Source organism: Perognathus longimembris, chromosome 28 (genome assembly GCF_023159225.1).
Source record: "Perognathus longimembris pacificus isolate PPM17 chromosome 28, ASM2315922v1, whole genome shotgun sequence".
Lineage (NCBI taxonomy): Eukaryota > Metazoa > Chordata > Mammalia > Rodentia > Heteromyidae > Perognathus > Perognathus longimembris.
Window position 1 is genome coordinate 24,799,068 of NC_063188.1, and position 23,900 is coordinate 24,822,967.

Below are 23,900 nucleotides of genomic sequence, written 5' to 3' on the forward strand. Positions count from 1 at the left end.
GTTAATATGTGCTAATTTAAAAATAGGTCAGGCATCTCAATGCATACATAATGCATGGTGAACTGTGTAGTTCATTACATGAGTAGATGTTAAATATCCTATGCAAATGATACGGATATGCTTAGTAGTTTTCAAATTGCTTAGTTTTTGTCATTCTGTCTTAAGGAAAAATCTGAGATTAGTAGTAATTCATTCAAGGTCACATCACCAAAATAATACCTGCAACAGTACTAGAAATGGGTGTCATAAACGCAATATCAAGTGGAACTTAAAATCTCAGAGAATGCATAAGTAGGGGTTTAGGATTTATCTCTGGAAGAACACTTGCTCAGCAAGTACAAGGCCCTGAGTTCAGTCTTCAGGTCTGAGGGGAAAAAAAAGAGAGGGAATATTGCATAAATAATTACAGTTTTCTTAAGCCTATTTGATGAGATGTTTTTTGTTTTAGTTCAAGGTTTTTGGTTTGGGGATTTTGTTGTTCTTCAGTCCTGTGGCTTGAACTCAGGACTTGAGTGGTAGCTGTGAGCTTCTGTGCTCTACCCTTTGTGCCACAGCTCCACTTCCAGCTTTTTGATGGTTAGTTGAAAATAATTTCATAGACTTTCTTTCCTGGACTGGCTTCTGAACTGTGATCCTCAGCGATCAGCCTCCTGAATAGCTGGGATTAAAGGTATGTGTCACAAGCACTGGCTGGGGACAATTCTTTAACCTGTTATTTGAACTCTGTAAAATTGATCATTCGTATGTATTAAATGTCGCAACAGAATTCGTCATGACAACTAATGTATGCTAATAAAAAAATCTTTGAAGATCCAACCTCCACCATAAAAAGGTAGGTGGCCCTTTGCTCGGAGCCAACAGCATGTGCAATGCTTTGATGTCCGAGGCGGGCCAAGATGCAGCTCCTGATGCGGGTCAGCGCCCCATCTTCCACAGCCCAGCGAGTTGGACGGTAACGTTTGCTACCGGGCCTTCAACCTCGGGAGCGGCGCGCGCCGCCGCCGCCTAGGCATGGCGCGTGTCCGCCGCAGCTACCAGCTCTGCACTGCCTTCCCGCGCGAGTGCGCGAGCTGGTGGCAAAGGCGGTGCTGCGGCCGATCACCTAGTGCACCTGCGTCACATCGTCACATGCCCTTTCTGTCGCGCACCCACCCCACTCCCGCGTGACGCTGTCGCGGGGGTGGCTCCCAACTCGGGTTTGGGGGTTACGATTGGAGGAAAAAGCATGAGCCGAATGCGAACAAGATGAGGCGGAGAGCTGGGGCAGTGCGGAAAAGGAGTGCAAAGAGGAGGGGCGCGGCTGAGAAGCGCCGCGTGGCGCATGCTCTGAAGGCGGCATCTGCTGCCTTGTAACTTACTATACAGCCGGGAGATTAAAATATTGCGGGGGGCGGGAGGGGGGCGCGGCTGGGGATATGGCCTAGTGGCAAGAATGCTCGTCTCCTATACATAAAGCCCTAGGTTCGACTCCTCAGCACCACATATACAGAAAATGGCCAGAAGTGGCGCTGTGGTTCAAGTGGCAGAGTGCTAGCCTTGAGCAAAAAGAAGCCAGGGACAGTGCTCAGGCCCTGAGTCCAAGCCCCAGGACTGGCCAAAAAAAAAAAAAAAAGAAGAAGAACCTGTCAGTGTTTTGAAGTGAATGTTCTAAGTGACATTCTTGGCTGTACATCTTCGGCTGCGAATATGGCCTAGAGACAAGAATGCTCCCCTTGTATATATGAAGCCCTGGGTTCAATTCCTCATGTACCACACCATATAAACAGAAAAGGCCAGAAATGACGCTGTGGCTCAAGTGGTAGAGTGCTAGCCTTGAGCAAAAAGAAGCCAGGGACAGTACTCAGGCCCTGAGTTCAGGCAAAAAAAACAAAACAAAGAAGACATACATTTTTCTGAATTAAAAATGTGAACTTAATGCAGCAGTGAAGCTCACTGATCATTGAGGAAAGTGAACTATACAACCCGTGGGTGCAGACAGGAGAGAGGGACTGTGAGAGAATGAGGGAACAGATGACATGGTACAAAAGGAAATGTACTCATTACCTGACTCATGTAGTTGTAATCCCTTAGTACATCACCTCTATAATAATAATGAAGTAAATTAATTTTAAAGCAATATGAGCTTAAGTATAGACCTCAATTTTTTAGAGATTAACACATTTTTGTTATTTTTTTAATTAAGAGGTTTTGAATGTGCCCATTTATGGTGTATACTTACCCGTTTCCAAACTATATTTTTGGGGCTGGGGATATGGCCTAGTGGCAAGAGTGCCTGCTTCATATACATGAGGCCCTGGGTTCCATTCCCCAGCACCACATATACAGAAAATGGCCAGAAGCAGCGCTGTGGCTCAAGTGGCAGAGTGCTAGCCTTGAGCAAAAAGAAGCCAGGGACAGTGCTCAGGCCCTGAGTCCAAGCCCCAGGACTGGACAAAAAAAAAAAACTATATTTTTGCATTTTCCCCTAACCTTAAGTCTTGGCTTAAATATTTCTTCCTTTGGGGAGCTTCTCTACTCACTCTGTAGCCTAATGCCTTATTCTATTTTCCACTACATTTATCTTGGATTTCATGTTTGGTATGTTCTTCAGAGTGTAAAGTCCACAGGATTATCTCCAAAGATAACATCACTGTTAGTGTATAGTACATACTCAATAAATGTCTGTTGGATTTATCTCTGATTTTTTTTAAATGCTAGTCGTGGGGCTTGAACTCTGGGCCTGAATACTGTCCCTAAGCTTCTTTGGCTCAAAGCTAGCGCTTTACCACTTGAACCACAGTGCCACTTCTGGCTTTTTGAGTAGTTTTTATTGGAGCTAGAGTCTCATGGAGTTTCCTGCCTGGGCTGGCTTTAAACTATGATCCCCAGATCTGTGCCTCCTGAGTACCTAGGATTATATACATGAGTCACCAGCACCCTGGTGGGGGAAAGGAACTCTTTTTTAAAAGAATTGGCTAGCTAGTCACAAGTAGCTCATTCCTGTAATCTTGGCTACTCAGGAGGCTAAGATGTGTGTGAATCTCGGTTTGAAGCCAGTCCAGCAGAAAAGTCTATGAGGCTTTTTTTTGTCAGTTCTGAGGCTTGAACTCAGGGCCTGGGCGCTGACCGTGAGCTTCTTTGGCTCAAGCCTAAAACTCTACCATTTGGGCCATAGCTCCACTTCTGGTTTTGGGTGGGTTTTTTTGTAATTTATTGGCGATAAGAGTCTCAAAGACTTTCCTGGCCTGGTTGGCTTTGACCCACGATCCTCAGACCTCAGCGTCCTGAGGTAGGATTGTGGGCGTGAGCCAACAAAGCCCAGCTTGTGAGACTCTTATCTCCAATTCACCAGCAAAACAACCAAGAGTGAAGCTTGACTCACATGGTAGAGCACCAGCCTTGAGCACAAAAGCTAAAGGACAACGCCCTGACCCTGAGTTCAAGTCCCAGTACTGGTTCCTGCCCCCCCCCACACCCGTCCCCCCAAGAAAGTGTTGACTGGCTAAGTGCTGGTGGTTTATGCCTGCAATCCTAGCTACTCAGGAGGCTAAGAGGTGAGAATCATGGCTCAAAGGCCAACCTAGGCAGGAAAGTTGGTGAGATGCTTATTGCCAATGAACCAGCAAAAAGCTGGAGGAGTGTGTGTGTGTGTGTGCTTGTACTCAGAAACTTGGTGCTGTCTCTCAGCTTTTCCATTCAAGGCTGGCGCTTCACCACACAAGACACACACACACAGACACACACACACACTCACATATAAAATTAACTGCAGCCGGGGCCAGTGGTTCACACCTGCAATCCTAGTTGAAAGCATAGGTCCCGGCCATCCCAGAGGACCATGAGGAGATAATCACAGGCAGGAGAAGAAGGTTCATAAGGAGATTTATTAGTGGGGCCATAGTTCCCACAGGAGAGGGAGCTACATGGCGTCTGCACCTTATCCAGGTGGCAGCTTCTCTCTCTGGGGGTAAAGTTAGGTAGTAAGTAGGAGCAGCTCATTAGGTATGGGTGGATCTGGGGGCTAGTGGGAGGAGCTGAGGACCAGATGCTAGGGAAATGCTAACACTAGTTACTCCGGAGGCTGAGATCTGAGGATCACGGTTCTAAGCCAGCCCGGGCAGAAGAGTCTGTGAGAGTCAGAAAAACCCAGAAGAGGCTCTGGGACTCGAGTAGTAGAGCGCTACCCTTGAGCACAGAAACTCAGGGGCCTGAGTTGAAGCCCCAGGAAAGGCCAAAAGAAAACTTTTGTCTGTATAGCTCCTCAGCGAAATGAATCTTGTATGAATACGCGTCTTTCCCTTCTGGTATTTCAAGTTTGAAAGTCATAAAGACAATGATCCATGCAAATTCGATTTGAGGACCTTCCCTCGGAACCAGATAATTCAGGGACACAATTTCCTGACCGACGCATTTACACGGATACACACCTTCCTTCTCATTGGCCGGCGCCCTCCGGCAATCTGGGGAAGGAGTTTCCCGGCGCACCCGGAACTGTCAGTCTCCAGGGTTTCATCGGGTTTAGACGCTTGGATGGCGCGGCTTGGGGGAGCCAAGGCAGTCGACATTCTTCCAGGGTCGTGAGGGCCACCTCATGTCCTGCCGCGTCGGCAACAGCTGCAGCAATGTCTCCGGTGTCTCGATCCCGGAGCCCTGAGTGGGAGGCCTGTGGCTCCGGAGGAAAACGTCGCAGTTCCTCGAGGAGCCCCAAGCCCAGCAAATACTCCCGCTCCCCGCGAGGCCGCCGCTCGCGCTCCCGCTCGCGCTCGTGTTCTCGGTCTGGTGATCGCAATGGCCTCAGCCATCATCAGAGCGGCCTCAGCCAAAGCTCCCGAAATCAGTCTTACCGCTCCCGCTCGCGTTCGCGCGAACGCCCCTCCGCGCCACGCAACACCCCCTTCGCCTCTGCCTCCTCGTCCACCTACTATGGCGGCTACTCGCGCCCCTACGGAAGCGACAAACCGTGGCCTAGCCTCCTGGACAAGGAAAGAGAGGAAAGCCTTCGGCAGAAGTGAGTGACATAGCCATACCTTGTCTTTTTCCAACTCCTTGTCTTGTTCCCGCCTTTGGAGTCCTCTCTATCATTCATTCACATTCTGATTATTCGCTTTTTGCTCTCTGCCTGCTTCATCCTTTTAAAAAAAAATCCACCCTCGTGGAATAAAACTCTCGTTTTATTCTTTCTGTTCTCCCCTGACATTTTCACTCGTTCCCAAGCCGCTTCACAATGGTCTGGTTTCAGGCCACCCCCTTTCCACTTGTGATTTATTAGTGGATGTCGCTGACAGCCTTAGCTCTCTACAGCTTGAACTTGGTTGTGTCATTCTAAGGGTCTAATCTTGTATTTCCCATCACTAACAGAACCCATGGGAAGGTAAAGCTTTCTTTTGATCAGTCACGCGCATGCAACCATTGCTTGTTGAACAAAGGAACAGAGAAGTTTGACACAATGTGATATGTAAGGGGAATGTTTTGTGGGGAATTGGAAAGGGTTTGAAGCCCCTTAAGGTTTAAATTGGGAATGGGGAAAGCCTTCCTCTTACAAACTATGATTGGGTTATTGTGGGACAAGTCATCTGCTAAGCTATAGATCAGATTACCATAAAGAAAGAGTCTTTGTAAAGCTTTCAATATTGACCATGGAAAATTATTTCAGGGTGACAGTTATCTCTTCTCATGAAGGTGTCTATTGTGGGGAGAGTGTATAGTTTAAGAAGGAGAAAGGAAGAGGCTTATTATATTGCTGTGTGAGTCAAAACATTTAATAGTGATGAAAAGGACAAGTTCTAGTATCAGACTGCCTGAGTTTGAACCCCTTATCTACAACTCAATAATAGCCTTGGTTAACCTTTCAGCTTCCTTTCTTCACTATTAAAAGGGGCCTGGGGCCTAGGGATTTAACTTAGTGGTGGAATGCTTGCCTAGGAAGCTCTTGAGGCCCTAGGTTCAATCTCCAGCACTGCCAACAGAAGTGGAGTCTAAAATTAGTACTAGGGTTTATAGGATTATGATAATTAGTGCCTGGAAGAAAACAAGTATTCGTTGAGTGCACAGAAGTAGAAACAGTAAAAAACAGTTCCGGGTTGGGTTAGACACCTACCTTAGGAAGCTAATTTGTCATAAAGGTATTCACAGAACAAAAGCAAATGGTTTCTTACTACAGACCCCAGAAAAAGATGCAAGCACTGCTTGGTTAAAATTGCATTTGTACATTTAGAGGATAAATTAACTATACAGGTGAAGCCAAGTGGCAACAGGTATGACAATGGGATTTTGTGCTTTCTTACAGTTTATCAGGAAATCTCTTTACAAATCTGAGTATTTATTAAAGGCTGAGGATGGACTTATTCCCTCACAGATGGCACTCTACCACTTAAGCCACACCTTCACTACTACCTTTTTGCAGATAAATTGAAGATAAGAATCTCTCCTAGCCAGACCCAAAGAAACATGGACACTATGGTCTCCCTCATAGGGAATAATTAGCACAGGTTTAGGCTAGTCACAGCAGAGGATCACAAGAGCCCAATAGCTATGCCCTTATGAACACATAAGATGATGCTAAGTAAAATGAACTCCATGTTTATGGAAACAAGTATTATATCACTGTTACAATTACTTTCAACATGCAATGTGAAACCGTAGCTTCTATTATTGATGATCCTCTTGTATGCCCTTCCTGTGGTTGTACCTGCACTATCTCTATCTTATCTGAGTACATTGGAAACCATGTATACTGGTATTAGAACTAGGAAACTGAAAGGGAATACCAAAATCGAGAGACACAGGGTAAAAAGACAAACGACGACAAAAGCAATACTTGCAAAACTATTTAGTGTAAATCAACTGAACAACTCATGGGGGGGGAAGGGAAAGGGGGAGGGGGATGGGGAAATGAGGGAGGAGGTAACAAACAGGACAAGAAATGTACCCACGGCCTAACATATGAAACTGTAACCTCTCTGTACAACAGTTTGACAATAAAAATTAAAAAAAAAAATCTCTCCTATTTGCCGACTGGCTTCAAACTGAGATTCTCAGATCTCAGCCTCTTGCTATGACTATGGGTTTCCTAGCTTTTCCCCTTTTAGATTTCTTTGTCCAAGTCAAGCACCAGTGATTCATGCCTGTAATCCCAATTATTCAGGAAGGTCAGATCTGAGGATCATGGTTCAAAGCCAGCTGGGGCAGGAAAGCCCATGAGACTCTTTTTTGATTTTTTTTGCCAGTCCTGGGGTTTGGGACTCAGGGCCTGAGCACTGTCACTGGCTTCTTTTTGCTCAAGGTGAGCACTCTACCACTTGAGCCACAATGTCACTTCCCAGTACCCTGTTAGACTCCCATCTCCAATTAACTACCAAAAACATCAGAAGTGGAGCAGTGGTTCCTGTTGTAGAGTGTTAGCCTTGAGCAGAAAAACTCAGGGACAGTGCCCAGGCCCTAAGATCAAGTCCCAGAACAGGCATCAAATAAAACTTAGAGGGGGGCTGGGAATATGGCTTAATGGTAGGATGCTTGCCTAGCATGCACAAAGCCCTGGGTTCGATTCCCCAGCACCACATATATAGAAAAAAGCCAGAAGTGGTGCTGTGGCTCAAGTGGCAGAGTGCTAGCCTTGAGCAAAAAGAAGCCAGGGACAGTGCTCAGGCCCTGAGTCCAAGCCCCAGGACTGGCAAATATATATACACGTATGGAAATCCAGGTGTGTAGGTGTGTGCCTGGTTGAGCAAGCTACTCAGATGGCTGAAGCAGGGGAAGAATCATTTGAAATCAGCTATTCCTACCCAGTCGGAACAAGTTAGCAAGACCTCAAAGAAGAGAAAACATGTGCAAGGGAAATGGAATTTCTTTTTTTTTATTTATTTCTTTATTGTCAAAGTGAAGTACAGAGGGGTTACAGTTTCATATGTAAGGCAGTGCGTATATTTCTTATCCAACTTGTTTTACCTCTTCCCTCATTTTCTCCCCACCTTTTCCCCACCCCATTCCCCCCCCCCCATGAGTTGTACAGTTGGTTTACAGCATATAGTTTTGTAAGTATTGCTGTTGCATTGGTTTGTCTTTTATCCTTTGTCTCCATTTTGATATTCCCCTCCCCTCCCCTAGGTCCAATACATGTATATAAAATATCCAGGGTACCAAAATCAGTTACAGTGACATCAGGGGTAAAACCCTGGGGAAGAAAGACAAAAGAAAAAGGCATAATTTTCAACATGTTGAAAATAACAACAATGATAAACCGCTTGTTTCCATAACTTGGAGTTCATTTTGCTTAGCATCATCTTGTGTGTTCTTATGTACTTAGCTATTGAGCTATTGTGATCTTCTGCTAGGACTATCCTAGACGTGTACTAATTATTCTGGATGAGGGAAACCATAGAGTCTATATTTCTTTGGATCTGGTTCACTTCACTTAGTATGATTTTTTTCCAAGTCCTTCCATTTCCTTACAACTGGGGCAATGTCATTATTACTGATAGAGGAATAGAATTCCATTGTGTATATGTACCACATTTGCTTCTTCTTTTTTTTTTTTTTTTGGCCAGTCCTGGGCCTTGGACTCAGGGCCTGAGCACTGTCCCTGGCTTCTTCCCGCTCAAGGCTAGCACTCTGCCACTTGAGCCACAGCGCCGCTTCTGGCCGTTTTCTGTATATGTGGTGCTGGGGAATCGAACCTAGGGCCTCGTGTATCCGAGGCAGGCACTCTTGCCACTAGGCTATATCCCCAGCCCCTGCTTCTTCTTTTTTTGCCAGTCCTGGGGCTTGGGATTCAGGGCCTGAGCACTGTCCCTGACTTCTTTTACTCAAGGCTAGCACTCTGCCACTTGAGCCACAGCGCCACTTCCGGCTTTTTCTATATATGTGGTGCTGAGGAATCAAACCCAAGGCTTTGTGTATGCAAGGCAATGATGCTACCACTAGGCCCTATTCCCAGCTCTGTACCAAATTTTCTTGATCCACTCATCTACTGAGGGGCATCTGGGTTGGTTCCATATTTTAGTGATGACAAATTGTGCTGCGATGAACCTAGGTGTACTGGTCGCTTTAGTGTGTTCTTGCTTGTAATCTTTTGGATAGATGCCCAAGAGTGGGGCTGCTGGATCACGGGAGCTCTATGTTTCACCTTTTGAGGAACCCCATACTGCTTTCCAGAGGGGTTGAACAAGTTTACACTCCCACCAGCAGTGTAGTAGGATTCCCATTTGGCTACATCCCCTCCTGCATCTGTTATTAGTTTTCTTGATAATGGACATACTTACTGGGGTGAGGTGGAATCTCATTGTTGTTTTGATTTGCATTTCTTTTATGGCCAGTGATGTTCAGCACTTCATGTGTCTCTCAGCCATTTTCATTTCCTCTTCAAAGAAGTCTCTTTTTAGGTTTTTAGCCCACTTGTTGAGGGGGCTGTTGGTTCTTTGAGGATTTGTTTTGGAGGAATTTAATTTTTTGAGTTCTGTGTATATTTTAGATATGAGGCCTTTGTCTGTTGTATGGCTGGTAAAGATCTCCCAATCTGTGGGCTTTCTATTTAATTTGCAAGCTATGCCCTTTGCCCTGCAGAAGCTCTGCAGTTTGATGCAATCTCATTTGTCCAACCTTTCTTTGACTTGTTGCATTTCTGGGCCTCTATTAAGAAAGTTTCAGGGCTGGGAATATGGCCTAGTGTTCGCCTCGTATACATGAAGCCCTGGGCTCGATTCCTCAGCACTACATATATAGAAAAGGCCGGAAGTGGCACTGTGGCCCAAGTGGTAGAATTCTAGCCTTGAGCAAAATGAAGCCAGGGACAGAGCTCAGGCCTTGAGTTCAGGCCCCAGGACTGACAAAAAAAAGAAAGAAAGTTTTGCCCTGTGCCAAGGAGCCCAAGTGTTTCTCCTATTCCTTCCTGCAATGTTTTCATAGTATCTGATTTTATCTCGAGGTCTTTGATCCATTTGGAATTGATTCTGGTGCAGGGTGATATGTAAGGATCTAGTTTTAGTTTGTTGCAGGGGTTGAACCAATTTTGCCAGCACCATTTGCTGTCTTTCTTCCATCCTATTTTTTTTAGCTCTTTTGTCAAAGATGAAGTAGCCATAGGTTTGCGTGTTCATTTCTGAGTCTTCAGTTCTATACGGGAAATGGAATTTCTGTTGAATCTGGTTATACATTTAGGAAACAATTCATCCATTGAGTTATTATTGAAATTTTTTATCTTCTAGGAGGTTAAGTGAGAGAGAGAGAATTGGAGAATTGGGTGCTCCTGAAGTATGGGGACTTTCTCCAAAGAATCCTGACCCAGAGTAAGTAGTTTTAAGTCATTGTAACATTTGTTTGAATCCCAAGTCTACTGTCAGAATGTTCTCTGTGTGCGTGCATGTGCTCTCTGGTATTAGAGCTTGAACTCGGGGCCTTGAGCTATGCTTTTGCTTCTGGCTTGTTGCTGATTATTGGAAATAAGAGTCTAATTTGTCTTCCCAGGCTGGCTCCAAACTTTAGTCCTCAGATCTCAGCCTCAGATCTTTAGTAGTTAGGATGATGGATGTGAGCCACAGGCAGCCCAGCTTTACTGTCACAATTTTTAAGTATGGAACTTTTTTTTTGTCATTGGTGGGGTGTGAACTCAGAGTCTGGGAGCTCTCTCTGAGCTTTTGTGCTCAAGGCTAGCACTCTACCACTTTGAGCCACAGTGCCCCTTCTGGTCTTCTGGTGGTTAATTGGAGATAAGAGTCTCACATGGACTTTTCTGCCAGGGTTGGCTTTGAACCGCAATCCTCAGATTTCAGCCCCCTGAGTAGCTAGGGATTATAGGTATGAGCCACGGTTGCCTGGCTTTCCATGAGACTTTCATCTCTAACCACCAAAAAGCCAGAAGTGGAGCTTGGGGCTCAAATGCTAGAGTGCTAGCCTTGAATAAAAAAAAGCTAAGGGGGGCTGGAAATGTGGCTTAGCAGTAGAGTGCTGGCCTAGCATGCATGAAGCCCTGGGTTCAATTCTTCAGCACCAGGTAGACAGAAAAAGCTGGAAGTGTAGCTGTGGCTCAAGTGGTAGAGTGCTAGCCCTGAACAAAAGGAAGCCAGGGACAGTGCTCATGCCCTGAGTTCAAGGCCCAGGACTGGCAAAAAAAAAAAAAGCTAAGGGACAGCACCAAGGCTCTGAATTCAAGCCCTAGGACTGGCATAAAAAATGGTCCACTGCTTACTTTTTTTTTGGTCATTTGTGGAGGTTGAACTCAGGGCCTGAGTGCTGTCCATGAGCTTTATCGCTCCAGGCTATCCTTCTACCACTTTGACCCACAGCACCACTTCCACTTTTCTGGGGGTTAGTTTGAGATGAGTCTCATGGACTTTCCTGCCCAGGTTGGCTTTGAACTGTGATCCTCAGATCTCAGCCTCCTGAGTAGCTAGGATTACAGGTATGAGCCATAGGCACCTGGCCCACTGCTTGCTTTTAATGGCTTCTTGAACAGTGTATGCTGTTATTTAAGTTTTTTAAATCTGTGTTTTAGTACTCTGGTCTGTATTTCACAACTTTTTTTTAAAAAAATCTTAGAACCATTTTCTTTAAATTTAGCTCTGATGAACATACACCAGTAGAGGATGAAGAGCCAAAGAAAAGCACTACTTCAGCATCAAGTTCAGAAGGTACTTTTAACTGTGTGTATTTTGTTTGGAGTTTTTTTTATTTTTGTCTTTTCTTTTTGGTATTGGGGATCAAACCCAGGATATTGCACTTGGTAGGCAAGCACTGTTCCTCTGAGCTGCATCCAAGCCCCAGAAGGTCCTTTTAAAATATAGTACTTGTTAATTAAATATTTTTAAAAATAAGTTCATGAATACTTAAAGATTATTTATATTTTGCTTTTACTTGAGTTGGTAATTGTCTATTTTTCAGTATTTCAAATATAATAAAATTGAAGTTAAGAAGTATTTCCTTAAGAGGTATTTTTTGTTTTGTGCCAGTCCTGGGGCTTGAATTCAGCCTGGCAGTATCCCTGAGGTGTTTTTGAGGCTAGTGTTCTACCACTTTAGCCACAGCTCCACTTCTAGGTTTTCTTAGTGTTTAATTAGAGATAGGAGTCTCGGGCTGGGAATATGGCCTAGTGGTAGAGTGCTTGCCTCGTATATATGAAGCCCTGGGTTTGATTCCTCAGCACCACATACACAGAAAAAGCCAGAAGTGGCTCTGTGGCTAAGTGGTAGAGTGCTAGCCTTGAGCAAAAAGAAGCCAGGGACAGTGCTCAGGCCCTGAGTTCAAGCCACAGGACTGGCAAAACAAATAAATAAAATAAAAAATATTCTTTAAAAGTCTCAGAGAGGGCTGGGGATATAGCCTAGTGGCAAGAGTGCCTGCCTCGGATACACGAGGCCCTAGGTTTGATTCCCCAGCACCACATATACAGAAAACGGCCAGAAGCGGCGCTGTGGCTCAAGTGGCGGAGTGCTAGCCTTGAGCGGGAAGAAGCCAGGGACAGTGCTCAGGCCCTGAGTCCAAGGCCCAGGACTGGCCAAAAAAAAAAAAAAAAAAAAGGTCTCAGAGAATTTCCTGCCCAGTACTGGGTGCTGGTGGCTGATGCCTGTAATCCTAGTTACTCGGGGGGTGGGGGTGGCAGGGGGCTGAGATCTGAGGATCGTGGTTCAAAGCCAGCCTGGACAGGAAAGTCCATGAGATTCTTATCTCCAATTAACCACCAGAAAACTGGAAATGGCACTGTGGCTCAAGTGATAGACTGCTAGCCTTGACCTGAAGATCTCAGGGACAGCGCCCAGGCCCAGAGTTCAAGCCCTATGACCTACATCAGCAGAAAAAAGAATGTCCTGCTCAGGCTGTCTTTGAACTATAATACACAGATCTAGCCTCCTAAGAAGCTAGGATTACAGGTGTGAGCTTACCAGTGTCCGGCTAAAAGGTATTATTGTTGTTTGTGGGTTGTGGGGCTTCAACTCAGGGCCTAGGCTGTGTCCCTGAATTCTTTTTTGCTCAAGGCTAATGTGCTATCACTTTGAGTCACAGCTCTACTTTCAGTTTTCTGGTGGTTAATTGGAGATAAGAGTCTCATGGACGGGCTGGGGATATAGCCTAGTGGCAAGAGTGCCTGCCTCGGATACACGAGGCCCTAGGTTCGATTCCCCAGCACCACATATACAGAAAACGGCCAGAAGTGGCGCTGTGGCTCAAGTGGCAGAGTGCTAGCCTTGAGCGGGAAGAAGCTAGGGACAGTGCTCAGGCCCTGAGTCCAAGGCCCAGGACTGGCCAAAAAAAAAAGAGTCTCATGGACTTTTCTGCTCTGGCTGGCTTTGAACCTGGATCCTCAAATTTCAGCATCATGAGTAGCTAAGATTACAGATGTGAGCTATTGGCACCCGGCTACAAGGTAATTTTTATGTGTATTTATGATAGATGAAAAGAAGAAAAAGAAGAAGTCATCTGGTCATTCAAAAGAAAGGTCCAAGAAAAGGAGAAAGAAAAAATCATCTAAAAGAAAACACAAGAAGTATTCTGAAGAGAGTGACAGTGACTCTGATTCTGAAACAGACTCCAGTGGTAAGAAATCCAACACCATTCTACAAATCTTGCTTCAAAAACTAGGTTTACTCCTTAAAACTTAGTTTAGAAAAAAATTCTTGCTGGGGATATGGCCTAGTGGGGATATGGGCCTAGTGGCAAGAGAGCTTGCCTCATATACATGAGGCCCTGGGTTCGATTCCCCAGCACCACATATACAGAAAACGGCCAGAAGTGGTGCTGTGGCTCAAGTGGTAGAGTGCTAGCCTTGAGCAAAAGGAAGCCAGGGACAGTGTCAGGCCCTGAGTCCAAGGCCCAGGACTGGCCCAAAAAAAAAAAATTCTTTTCTTAATTGGCTTCTATCACTTTTTTGGGGTGGGGCAGGATTTTGTTGTTTTACCTCCACACATTTCCACTATATTCTGATATTTCACCCCTCTATCACACTCCCTAAACCCTTCCCTCTAAGAAATATCATTCCTTCATGAAGGTTCTTAAAGTACAAATAGTGAATTTTCTGACTTCTCACCGACTTTGTGCCAGGTACCCCACTAAATGCTTATTATTGCTATGTATTGCACACATTGCTATGTATCTTACATATAAGGAAATGAAGGTAGAGAGCAGGTGATAAATACCATACCTGAGGTCACAGATGGAGTTCAAAGTTTAGCAAACTGACTTTAAAACACTAATGAATCCTTGTACAAAGCACATGGCATCAAGCAACTCTGGAGGTTGGACTGTAACACATGTGGTGCCAAATCAATCCATATTGGGCATATCTGCTCCATGGAAGGCTCTTTGGTATGATTCTCATGCTTACAAGGCATCTCTGCAGTTTTTAAAGAATCATGCTATGAATTACTCCTTTCAGACCAACTGCCAATTAATACGTGGTACTGTATCTGAGTTGGTATATCATAAAAAACTACCTTGAAAAATTATTGCCAGCTGGGAATGTGGCTTAGTGGTAGAGTGCTTGCCTAGCATGCATGAAGCCCTGGGTTCGATTCCTCAGCAACACATATATAGAAAAAGCCAGAAGTGGTGCTGTGGCTCAAGTGGTAGAGTGCTAGCCTTGAGCAGAGAGAGGCTCACAGACAGAGCCCAGGCCCTGAGTTCAAGCTTGTAATCCAATAGAGGCTGAGGCAGGAACATCTAGAGTGTGGGGTCAGCTTGTGCTACATATTAAGACTCTGTCTCAAAAGTGCCTGTAAGTGCTTGTAGCTCATGCCTGTAATCCTAGTAACTCACAGGCTGAGATTTGAGGATTTCAGTTCGAAGCCAGCCTGGGCAGGAAGGTCTGTGAGATTCCTATCTCCAGTTAACCACAAAGAAAAAAGCTAGAAGTGGATATATGGCTCAAGTGATAGCGCACTAGCCTTGAGCAAGGAAAAAAAAGCTCAGGGACAGCTCCCAGGCCCTGAAGTCAAGCCCCAGAATGGGCTTCCATATACACACACAGGTGTGCACGTGTAGACACAAATATCCAATTTGTTTTTTTTAAAGTATATTTCTATTAGCTTTAATTGTAAAAAGGGGGTCACCATTCAACAAATCTCTATAAGTACAATGCCTCTTAGTTGGTGTCCCTTAATTTTATGTAATTACATGTTTATAAGTACCTTATTGTGCCCTCTGCTAGGTGATGTTTAACCAGATGGTACCTCCTCCAGGGTAGATGCATCACATAATGGCACCTTTTCCCTATCACACAGGTTTACCTAGTCCTTGTCATCCTTTTTCTTCCTTGCTTCTAGGAGACTGGATTATCTTAAATTAAGCACAAATCTAGCTTTAATGCTAAATATTTCTGTATACATGTGTCTTTTCTTTTCTTTTTTGCTGGTCCTGAACCTTGAACTCAGGGCCTAGGCTCTGTCCCTGAGTCTCTTTGTGCTCAAGGCTAACACTCTACCACATGACCCACAGCCCCACTTCTGGCCTTTTCTGTTTATGTGGTATTGGGGAATCAAACCCAGGGCTTCATGCATGCTAGGCAAACACTCTACCACTAAGCCACATTCCCAGCCTATGTGTCTCTTAAAAAGAACATTTTCAGGCTGGGAATATGGCCTAGTGGTAAAGTGCTCACCTCGTATACCTGAAGCCCTGGGTTTGATTCCTCAGCACCACATGTATAGAAAAAAAAACACGCCGGAAGTGGCATTGTGGCTCAAGAGGTAGAGTGCTAGCCTTGAGCAAAAAGAAGCCAGGGACAGTGCTCAGGCCCTGAGTCCAAGCCCCAGGACTGGCAACAAAAACAAAACAAATTAAAAAGAACGTTTTCTACTTAATTAAATATCATTAGTTCCCTTGGTAAATTAGTAGTAATTTCCTAAATCATTTAATACGTGATGTGACTTTAATTTCTATGCTCCTTGTACTAGTACAGTTTCTGGAAAATTAAAATAAGTGGTAGAATTAATTTCTCTATAACAACAAATAAAATAGCACTAGGCTAGTTATATACTGAAAATATTAGGGTTTTAGAGTGTATGTGTGTGTGTGTATGTGTGTGTGTGTGACAGAGAGAGAGAGAGAGAGAGAGAGAGAGAGTACTGAGACTTGAACTCAGGGCCTGGTCACTTTCCCTTAGTCTTTTTGCTCAAGGCTGGCATTTGAGTCACACCTTCTGGATTTTTTGGTGGTTAATTGAAGATAGGAGTCTCACATTCCTGGGTGCTGGTGGCTCACTCCTATAATCCTAGCTACTTAGGAGTCTAATATCTGAGAATTGCAGTTCATAGCCAGCTCAGACAGGAAAGTCTGCGAGACTGTTACCTCCAATTAACCACCAGAAAAGAGTCTCATATTCTTTCCTCCCCAGGCTGGCTTTGAACCATGATCCTCATATGTTGTTCTCCTGAATAATTAGGATTACAGTTGTGAACCATTGGCTCACTGGCAGGGGATTTGGAATTTAAAGTTTCTTTTCAATTGTGTGTTTTAATTTGCAGATGAAGATACAAAAAGGAGAGCAAAAAAAGCTAAGAAGAAGGAAAAGAAGAAGAAACGCAAATCGTAAGTTTTTCCTTTTATTTTTTTTGAAGTTAAGGTATATCTAAAATTAGGTAAAATAGTATAATGATCCCCCATTTGCCCATCACTTATTGTGAACAACTCTCACCTCATGAGCAGTCTCCATACTCCCCAGTTATTTTGGAGCTAATCCCAGATATTGTTCCATCCATAAACAAATTAACACCTTTCTTTAAAGAATAGTCATTGTTTAAAACAACCAAAAGCAATGCCACTAAACCAGGTACTTGTGACTCCTGCCTATAATCTAGCTACTCAGGAAGCTGACATCTGAGGATAACAATACGAAACTAACCTGAGCAAGAAAATCCATGAAGTCACAACAGGTGGTTCATGCCTGTAATCTTAGCTTCTTGGGAAGTTGATATCTGAGGATCACAGTTCAAAACCAGCCTGGGCAGAAAAGTCTGTGAGACTTTTATCTCCAATTAACTACATAAAAAGCCAAAGTGGAGCTATGGTTTTAAAAGCCAAAATGGAGCTGTGGTTTAAGTGGTAGAGTGCTAGCACCCAGTACCTGAGTTCAAGCCCCAGGATTGGCTGGCACACACACGCGCGCTATTATGTCTAAAATACTTAGCAATCCTTAATTTTTAGTAGGGTTTTTTCCTGTAGTTAATAAAAATCCAAGTCCAAATAATGTCTATAAACTGCAATGATTTTGTAGCGTCCATATTCTTCTGTCCTCTAATATTACCTACAGGGTAATAGGTTCAGACGCTTGTCTGTGACTGTGTACTTGCATCAGGCAAATAATATCTGATTCTCTCTTTTGCCATATAAACAGCCAGTGATGACATTGTGTAGATACACATATGTCATTCTGGATTGAAATATAGTCCAGTGATAGTTTAATTCAAAGGTTCTTTCTTTTTTTTTTCTCAAATTTTTATTATCAAACTGATGTACAGAGAGGTTACAGTATCATACGTTGGGCATTGGATACATTTCTTGTACTGTTTGTTGCCTTGTCCCTCATTAGCTAGAATAGTTCTTTAAGAAAAGTACAAAGGGGCTAGGAATATAGCTTAGTAGTTAAGTGCTTGCCTTGCGTGCATGAAGCCCTGGTTTGATTCCTCAGCACCACATCAACAGAAAAGGCTGAAAGTGGCGCTGTGGCTCAAGTGGTAGAGTGTTAACCTTGAGCAAAAAGAAGCCAGGGACAGTGCTAAGGCCCTAAGTTCAAGCCCCAGGACTGGCAAAAAAAAAAAAAAAGAAAAGAAAAGTTCAATCTGGGCACTGGTGGCTCACACCTGTAATCCTAGCTACTCAGGAAGCTGAGATCTGAGGATCGAGGTTCAAAACCATCCAGGGCAGGAAAGTCCAAGAGACTCTTATCTCTAATTAATCACCAGAAAACCGGAAGTGGCACTTGAACTGAAGAGCTCAGGGACAGCTAGCACCCAGGCCCAGAGTTCAAGCCCCACGACCAAAAAAAAAGTTCACTCACAGTAACTATTTAAATACCCCAAAAGTGCAATTTGCAGAGTAATGTGAAGATAATTGCTTGATTTTTTTTTGTTTTATGAATTTTCAAAATAATAATAAATGGGCTTTTTCTTATTATTATGAACCCAAGGATTTAAACATTGTTGATATATTTCAATCCACTATACTCAAAATTATTATTATGGTCAAATTGGTTAAAGTGGAGAGGGTGTTTGGGTTTTGGGGGGACAGTTGATGCACTTTTTGCTTTAATTTTTGAATAGCATTTTTCATTTTGCCCAGGCTAACCGGAGCTCAGTCCTCTTATTTATGCCTCCCATCAAAACTGGAATGATAGGCATGTCCCACCATTCCTAATTTTATTAGTGGAGATGGGGGCTTGCTAACTTTTTGCCCAAGATGGCCCTCAAACCACAATCCTCCTCATCACCTCCCAGGTAGCTAGTACCAAAGGTGTCAGCCATTGTGCTAGCAAGGTCTATTTTGTTGTTGGTGGTGGTTCTGGGGCTTGACCTCAGGACCTGGGAGCTGTCCCTGAGCCTCTTTGTGCCCATGGCTAGCACTCTACCACTAGAGCCATAGCATGCCACTTTAGGTTTTTGAATGGTTAATTGGAGATAAGTGTTTCACAGGGACTTTCTGCCCTGGCTGGCTTCAAATCATGATCCTCAGATCTCAACTTCCTGAGTAGTTAGAATTACAAGTGAGAGCCACTGGCACCCAGTGCATAATCTATTTTTAAACTCTAGTTTCATTTTTTCTTTTCTTTTTTTTTGGGGGGGGGCAGTCCTGGGGCTTGGACTCAGGGCCTGAGCACTGTCCCTGGCTTCTTGTTGCTCAAGGCTAGCACTCTGCCACTTGAGCCACAGCGCCACTTCTGGCCGTTTTCTGTATATGTGGTGCTGGGGAATTGAACCCAGGGCCTCATGTATACGAGGCAAGCACTCTTGCCACTAGGCCATATCCCCAGCCCAAACTCTAGTTTCTATGGTATTTCTACATGAGAACTATATTTCATTGTTTACTTAGTAAAGCATGATTTACTTAGATTTTTAAGATTTAGCAACTTTGAACAAGCTGATAATTCAGACAATTTTTATCAGTTTTTTTCATTGCCTTGAAAAATAAGATGCTTACCCAGGCACTGGTTGCTCATGCCTGTAGTTCTAGCTACTGAGCAGGCTGAATTCTGAGGATCCAGGTTCAAAACCATCCCAGGAAGGAAAGTTTGTGAGACTTGTACCTCCAATTTATGACCAAAAAACAAAGTGGGGCTGTGGCTTAAGTGATAGAGCTCTAGCCTTGAGCAGAAAGACTCAGGGACAGTGCTCAGGCCCTGAGTTCAAGCCCCATGACAGACACTTTAAAAAGAAAAGTAAGAAAAAACAAGATTCCCTTCAACATGGAAGTGTTTAGTGAAATTTTTATCAAATTATAATCTCTACAGGAAGAAATATAAGAAAAAGAAGTCCAAGAAGAGCAGAAAAGAGTCTAGTGATTCAAGCTCAAAAGATTCCCAAGAAGAATTCCTGGAAAATCCCTGGAAGGAACGATCAAGTAGGTTCTTTATAGACTTTTTACTCAAAACAGATGAAATATTAAAGTAACTGGTTAGTCAAAATGCAAATGTAAGCCGGGCACCAGTAGCTCACACCTGTAATCTTAACTACTCAGGAGGCCGAGATCTAAGGAACTTGGTTCAAAATGAGCCCAGACAGGAAGGTTCATGACACTTATCTCCAGTAAACCACCAGAAAACTGGAAGTGGGGCTGTGGCTCAAAGTGGTAATGCCCTATCCTTGAGCAGAAAAGCTCAGGGACAGCCAGGCCCTGAGTTGAAGCCCCATAACCAAAAAAAAATAAAATAAAATGTATTTCTGAATGAATATCTTTCCTACAGAGGCTGAAGAACCTTCGGATTTAATTGGCCCAGAGGCTCCAAAAACACTTGCCTCTCAAGATGATAAACCTTTGAAGTAAGTACCAGTGTTTTTATATTTATTCATTCATTTATAAGTGGCTAAGTAAGCAAGGAGATTAATAGAGAGAGTGGCCATTAAAGGAAACAGTGGGCTTGAGGTAGCTGATTCAAGAGCAAAGTTTAAAGTGGAGAGAGGGCTGAGCCTTGTATATATGAAGCCCTGGGTTTGATTCCCCAGCACCACATATATAGAAAACGGCCAGAAGTGGTGCTGTGGCTCAAGTGGCAGAGTGCTAGCCTTGAGCAAAAAGAAGTCAGGGACAGTACTCAGGCCCTGAGTCCAAGCCCCAGGACTGGCAAAATAAATAAATAAATAACGTGGAGAGAAAGTGAAATTCTTACTCCCCATGCAGGAGATGTAGTTAAAATGGTAATATGTCCTGCCTTTCTTCTTTTGGATCTGGCAGAAAACACCACGTTATCTAGCAACTCCCAACACTTCAACAGCACTTCTGGGTAGCCAAAGTGGGTATTACTTATCCTAAAATATAGAGATGTCAGGCTGTGAATTTAGTTTAGTGTATATATGGAGATGTCTCTATGCCTCCCTCCGCACAAACAGAGATCAGAGGTGAGATTTAGGACTTCTCTCTTGATAAGCTTCTGTTTTACTGTCTACCCATTTGCCTGAAGTTGCCAAATTTTTTTGTCATTTCAAAGGAGAGGGCAGTTTTAGATCGCCAGACTCACTTAGGTCTCCCCCTCCCATACACACACGTTGGAAACATAGCATTTCAATGGAGGAGAACTTAACTACTTTGTTAGTTGCTTTAGGGTTTCAACTTCTGAGTCTGGCCCTTATTATATTTATTTAAAAACAATATTATGTCTGTCTCTCCTCACCTATCTCTCCTGTTAGATTTGATCTTTTTTATCTTAAAATGGGGAGAGGGAAGGAGAGGAAAGGAGAAAGAAATTCTGGGTGTCCCCTAGGGTATGATTAAGAGAGAAGGTCAGTTTCAGCATTCTTTTCCTATAGCTACTCTGCCTGAAATTCCCCCTGAGGGCCCCAAGATCCTAAAATGTATTTTAGGGGAGAAGAAACGTGGGGTTTCTTTTTTCTGTAGCTATTTTATTGCTGACATAGAGCTGTAGACCCTTCCTAGCAGGCATATAGTCTCTCTTCCCCTTAGTCAATCACAGGAGGAAGTGGTCACTTGTCTGAACTGCTATCCAGTAGCAGTGGAGGGTTTTTGTTTATTTTTTTGCCAATCCTGGGGCTTGAACTCAGGGCCTGGACACTGTCCTTGAGCTTTTTTGCTCAAGGCTAGCATTCTACCATGTGAGCCACAGCTCCGCTTCCAGTTTTAGGTGGTTAGTTGGAGATAGTCTTAAGGACTTTCCTGCCCAGACTGGCTTCAAACTGTGATCCTCAGATCTCAGCCTCCTGAAAGTCATGAGCCACCAGCATTGAGCTCATAGAAGGGAATTTAGATATTAAAAATACACTGATACTCGAACTGGGAATGTGGCTTAGTGGTAGAGTGCTTGCCTAGCATGCATGAAATCCTGGGTTCGATTCTTCAGTATCATGTAAGCAGAAAAGGCTGGATTGGAAGTGGTTCTGTGGCTCAAGTGGTAGAGTGCTAGCCTTGAGCAAAAGCAGCTCAGAGACAATGCCCAGGCCCTGAGTTCAAGCCCCGGGACTGGCCAGGAAAAAAAAAGTAGAAAAATAAGTAAAAAACAAAATACAAGTAAATTAGAGACTCTTTTGCTGTTTTAAAGGAAAAAAGGAGAAAGGGAATGAAATAGAGGCAGAGGCAATGATGGCAGCACCTATAGGGATAAAATTAACCCACGATTATAAATCATAAATTACAACAAGGGGGGTGGGGGGAATGAAGGAGGAGGTAACAGTACAAGAAATGTACCCAAGGCCTAATGTATAAAACTGTAACCTCTCTGTACATCACTTTGACAATAAATAAGAAAAAATAAATAAATAAATTACAACAATCATTTAGTTCTTCCAAATTATTTCTATTTGGGTGCTACTAAACAGGTCATAGTATAGTGTTCACTGATTAAAATAAGGCAATTCCTATTGTGGTCTTCTTGGCACAGTCCTCAGTACTGTTATTCCTACTGCTGCCTGAGAGAAAATGTTCTGTGTTCTCTAGATGATGAGCTTTTTATATGACATGCTAATTTTAATGGACATTTTCTGACTTCTGAATTACTTTGCAGTTATGGCCATGCTCTGTTACCTGGTGAAGGTGCAGCGATGGCTGAATATGTAAAAGCTGGAAAACGTATTCCACGGAGAGGTGAAATTGGCTTGACCAGTGAAGAAATTGCATCATTTGAATGTTCTGGTTACGTAATGAGTGGTAGCAGGTATGTGCTTAGACTTTGAATTTAGTTTCTATAATGAGCCCCTTTCCTCCTTCATTTTTACCAGAATTATATATTATTGATTGATCTTCATTAAGTGGTTACATCCTAATGGAAAACGTAGCATAAATACAGGTTTGATGATGGTTTTAATGATATAAACACATGTAGCTACATTCCCAAGTATGTATAAAGCTAAACTATATCTCCAACTTCAAAGAAGCTGTATTTCCCTTGTACTTTTCTAGTTCATATTTGGTATCGATATTTTCTCCACTGCCAATATATAGTTAAGATAAGCTATTTATAGTAGTGTCCATGAAAATGTGGCATTTTGGCAGAGAAGAAATAGCAAGGGAAGGAAGAAGGAGGAGGAGTAAGGAAGCAGTACGAAGACAAAATTGAATTTGGGATTCTTTTTTTTTTCCAGTCCTAGGGCTTGAACTCAGGGCCTAGGCACTGTTCCTGAGCTAGTTTGCTGAAGGCTAGTATTCTACCACTTGAGCCACAGCTCCTCTTCCAGCGTATTTTGGTGCCCTGGGTTTGATTCCTCAGTACCACATATATGGAAAAAGCCAGAAGTGGCGCTGTGGCTCAAGTGGCAGAGTGCTAGCCTTGAGCAAAAAGAAGCCAGGGACAGTGCTCAGGCCCTGAGTTCAAGCTCCACAACTGGCAAAAATAAATAAATAAACAGACCTTAAAAAACAAAAACAAAAAAAAAGCAAATCTGTGACTACTGGCATAGTTCCCTCTCCCTTTACTTCTAATATGACTGATTTGACTTCAGCCCAATTCCTTGTTGACAGAACACCCTACATTATTATTTGAGGGCTGGGAATATGGACTAGTGGCAAGAGTGGCTTGCCTTGCATACATGAAACCCTGGGTTCTGTTCCCCAGCACCACATATGTAGAAAACAGCCAGAAGTGGCGCTATGGCTCAAGTGGCAGAGTGCTAGCCTTGAGCAAAAAGAAGCCAGGGACAGTGCTCAGGCCCTGAGGCAAGCTCCAGGGATGGCAAAAAAAAAAAGATCATTATTTACATGCTTATAGAAATGAACAAAGGACACATCATCAGATACAATCAGTGATCATCTGATAACACATTCAAATTTCTATGCATACGTTCTTAAATACACCATTCGGTATTATTTTTTTAAAAATTAAAAATCCTATGAAAATATTGAGAAATTAAGCCATGTACAAAATTATCACTAGGCATCGCCGAATGGAGGCTGTGCGACTGCGCAAAGAAAACCAGATCTATAGTGCTGATGAGAAGAGAGCTCTTGCATCTTTTAACCAAGAAGAGAGACGGAAGAGAGAGAACAAGATTCTGGCCAGTTTTCGAGAAATGGTATACCGAAAGACTAAAGGGAAGGATGACAAATAAAGATTTATCTGACTTTTCAACAACAAAAACAAAATTCATGGTTCCACACATATATACAGAAAAGTATGCTCTGTGCAAGCTTTACAATGCTACCGTGCCTTCTGTTAAATTCTTTCAGTCCTTCAATTAAAAATGGCTTCTTAGCCAGGTGCCGGTGGCCCACGTTTATAATCTTAATTACTCAGGAGGCTGAGATCTGAGGATCTCGATTTGCAGCCAGCCTGAGCAGGAAAGTCT

General features: G+C 43.4%; 1 protein-coding gene across 2 annotated transcripts; it reads left to right on the forward strand.

Moving 5' to 3' along the window:
• Positions 1-4,471: 4,471 nt before the first annotated feature.
• On the forward strand, positions 4,472-23,675 carry LOC125343980 (NFKB activating protein). 2 transcript variants are annotated; one of them, XM_048336584.1, is made up of 10 exons: positions 4,472-4,698; positions 4,735-4,987; positions 10,179-10,259; positions 11,530-11,600; positions 13,357-13,500; positions 16,425-16,488; positions 19,403-19,512; positions 19,856-19,931; positions 22,124-22,273; positions 23,489-23,675. In XM_048336584.1, the coding sequence occupies exons 1-10, from the start codon at positions 4,602-4,604 to the stop codon at positions 23,661-23,663; spliced, it is 1,221 nt and encodes a 406-aa protein (XP_048192541.1). In that variant the 5' UTR covers positions 4,472-4,601; the 3' UTR covers positions 23,664-23,675. The 2 variants fall into 2 exon arrangements, with proteins under 2 accessions (XP_048192541.1, XP_048192540.1); XM_048336583.1 differs by having other exon boundaries at positions 4,472-4,987.
• The last annotated feature ends 225 nt before the right edge of the window (positions 23,676-23,900 follow it).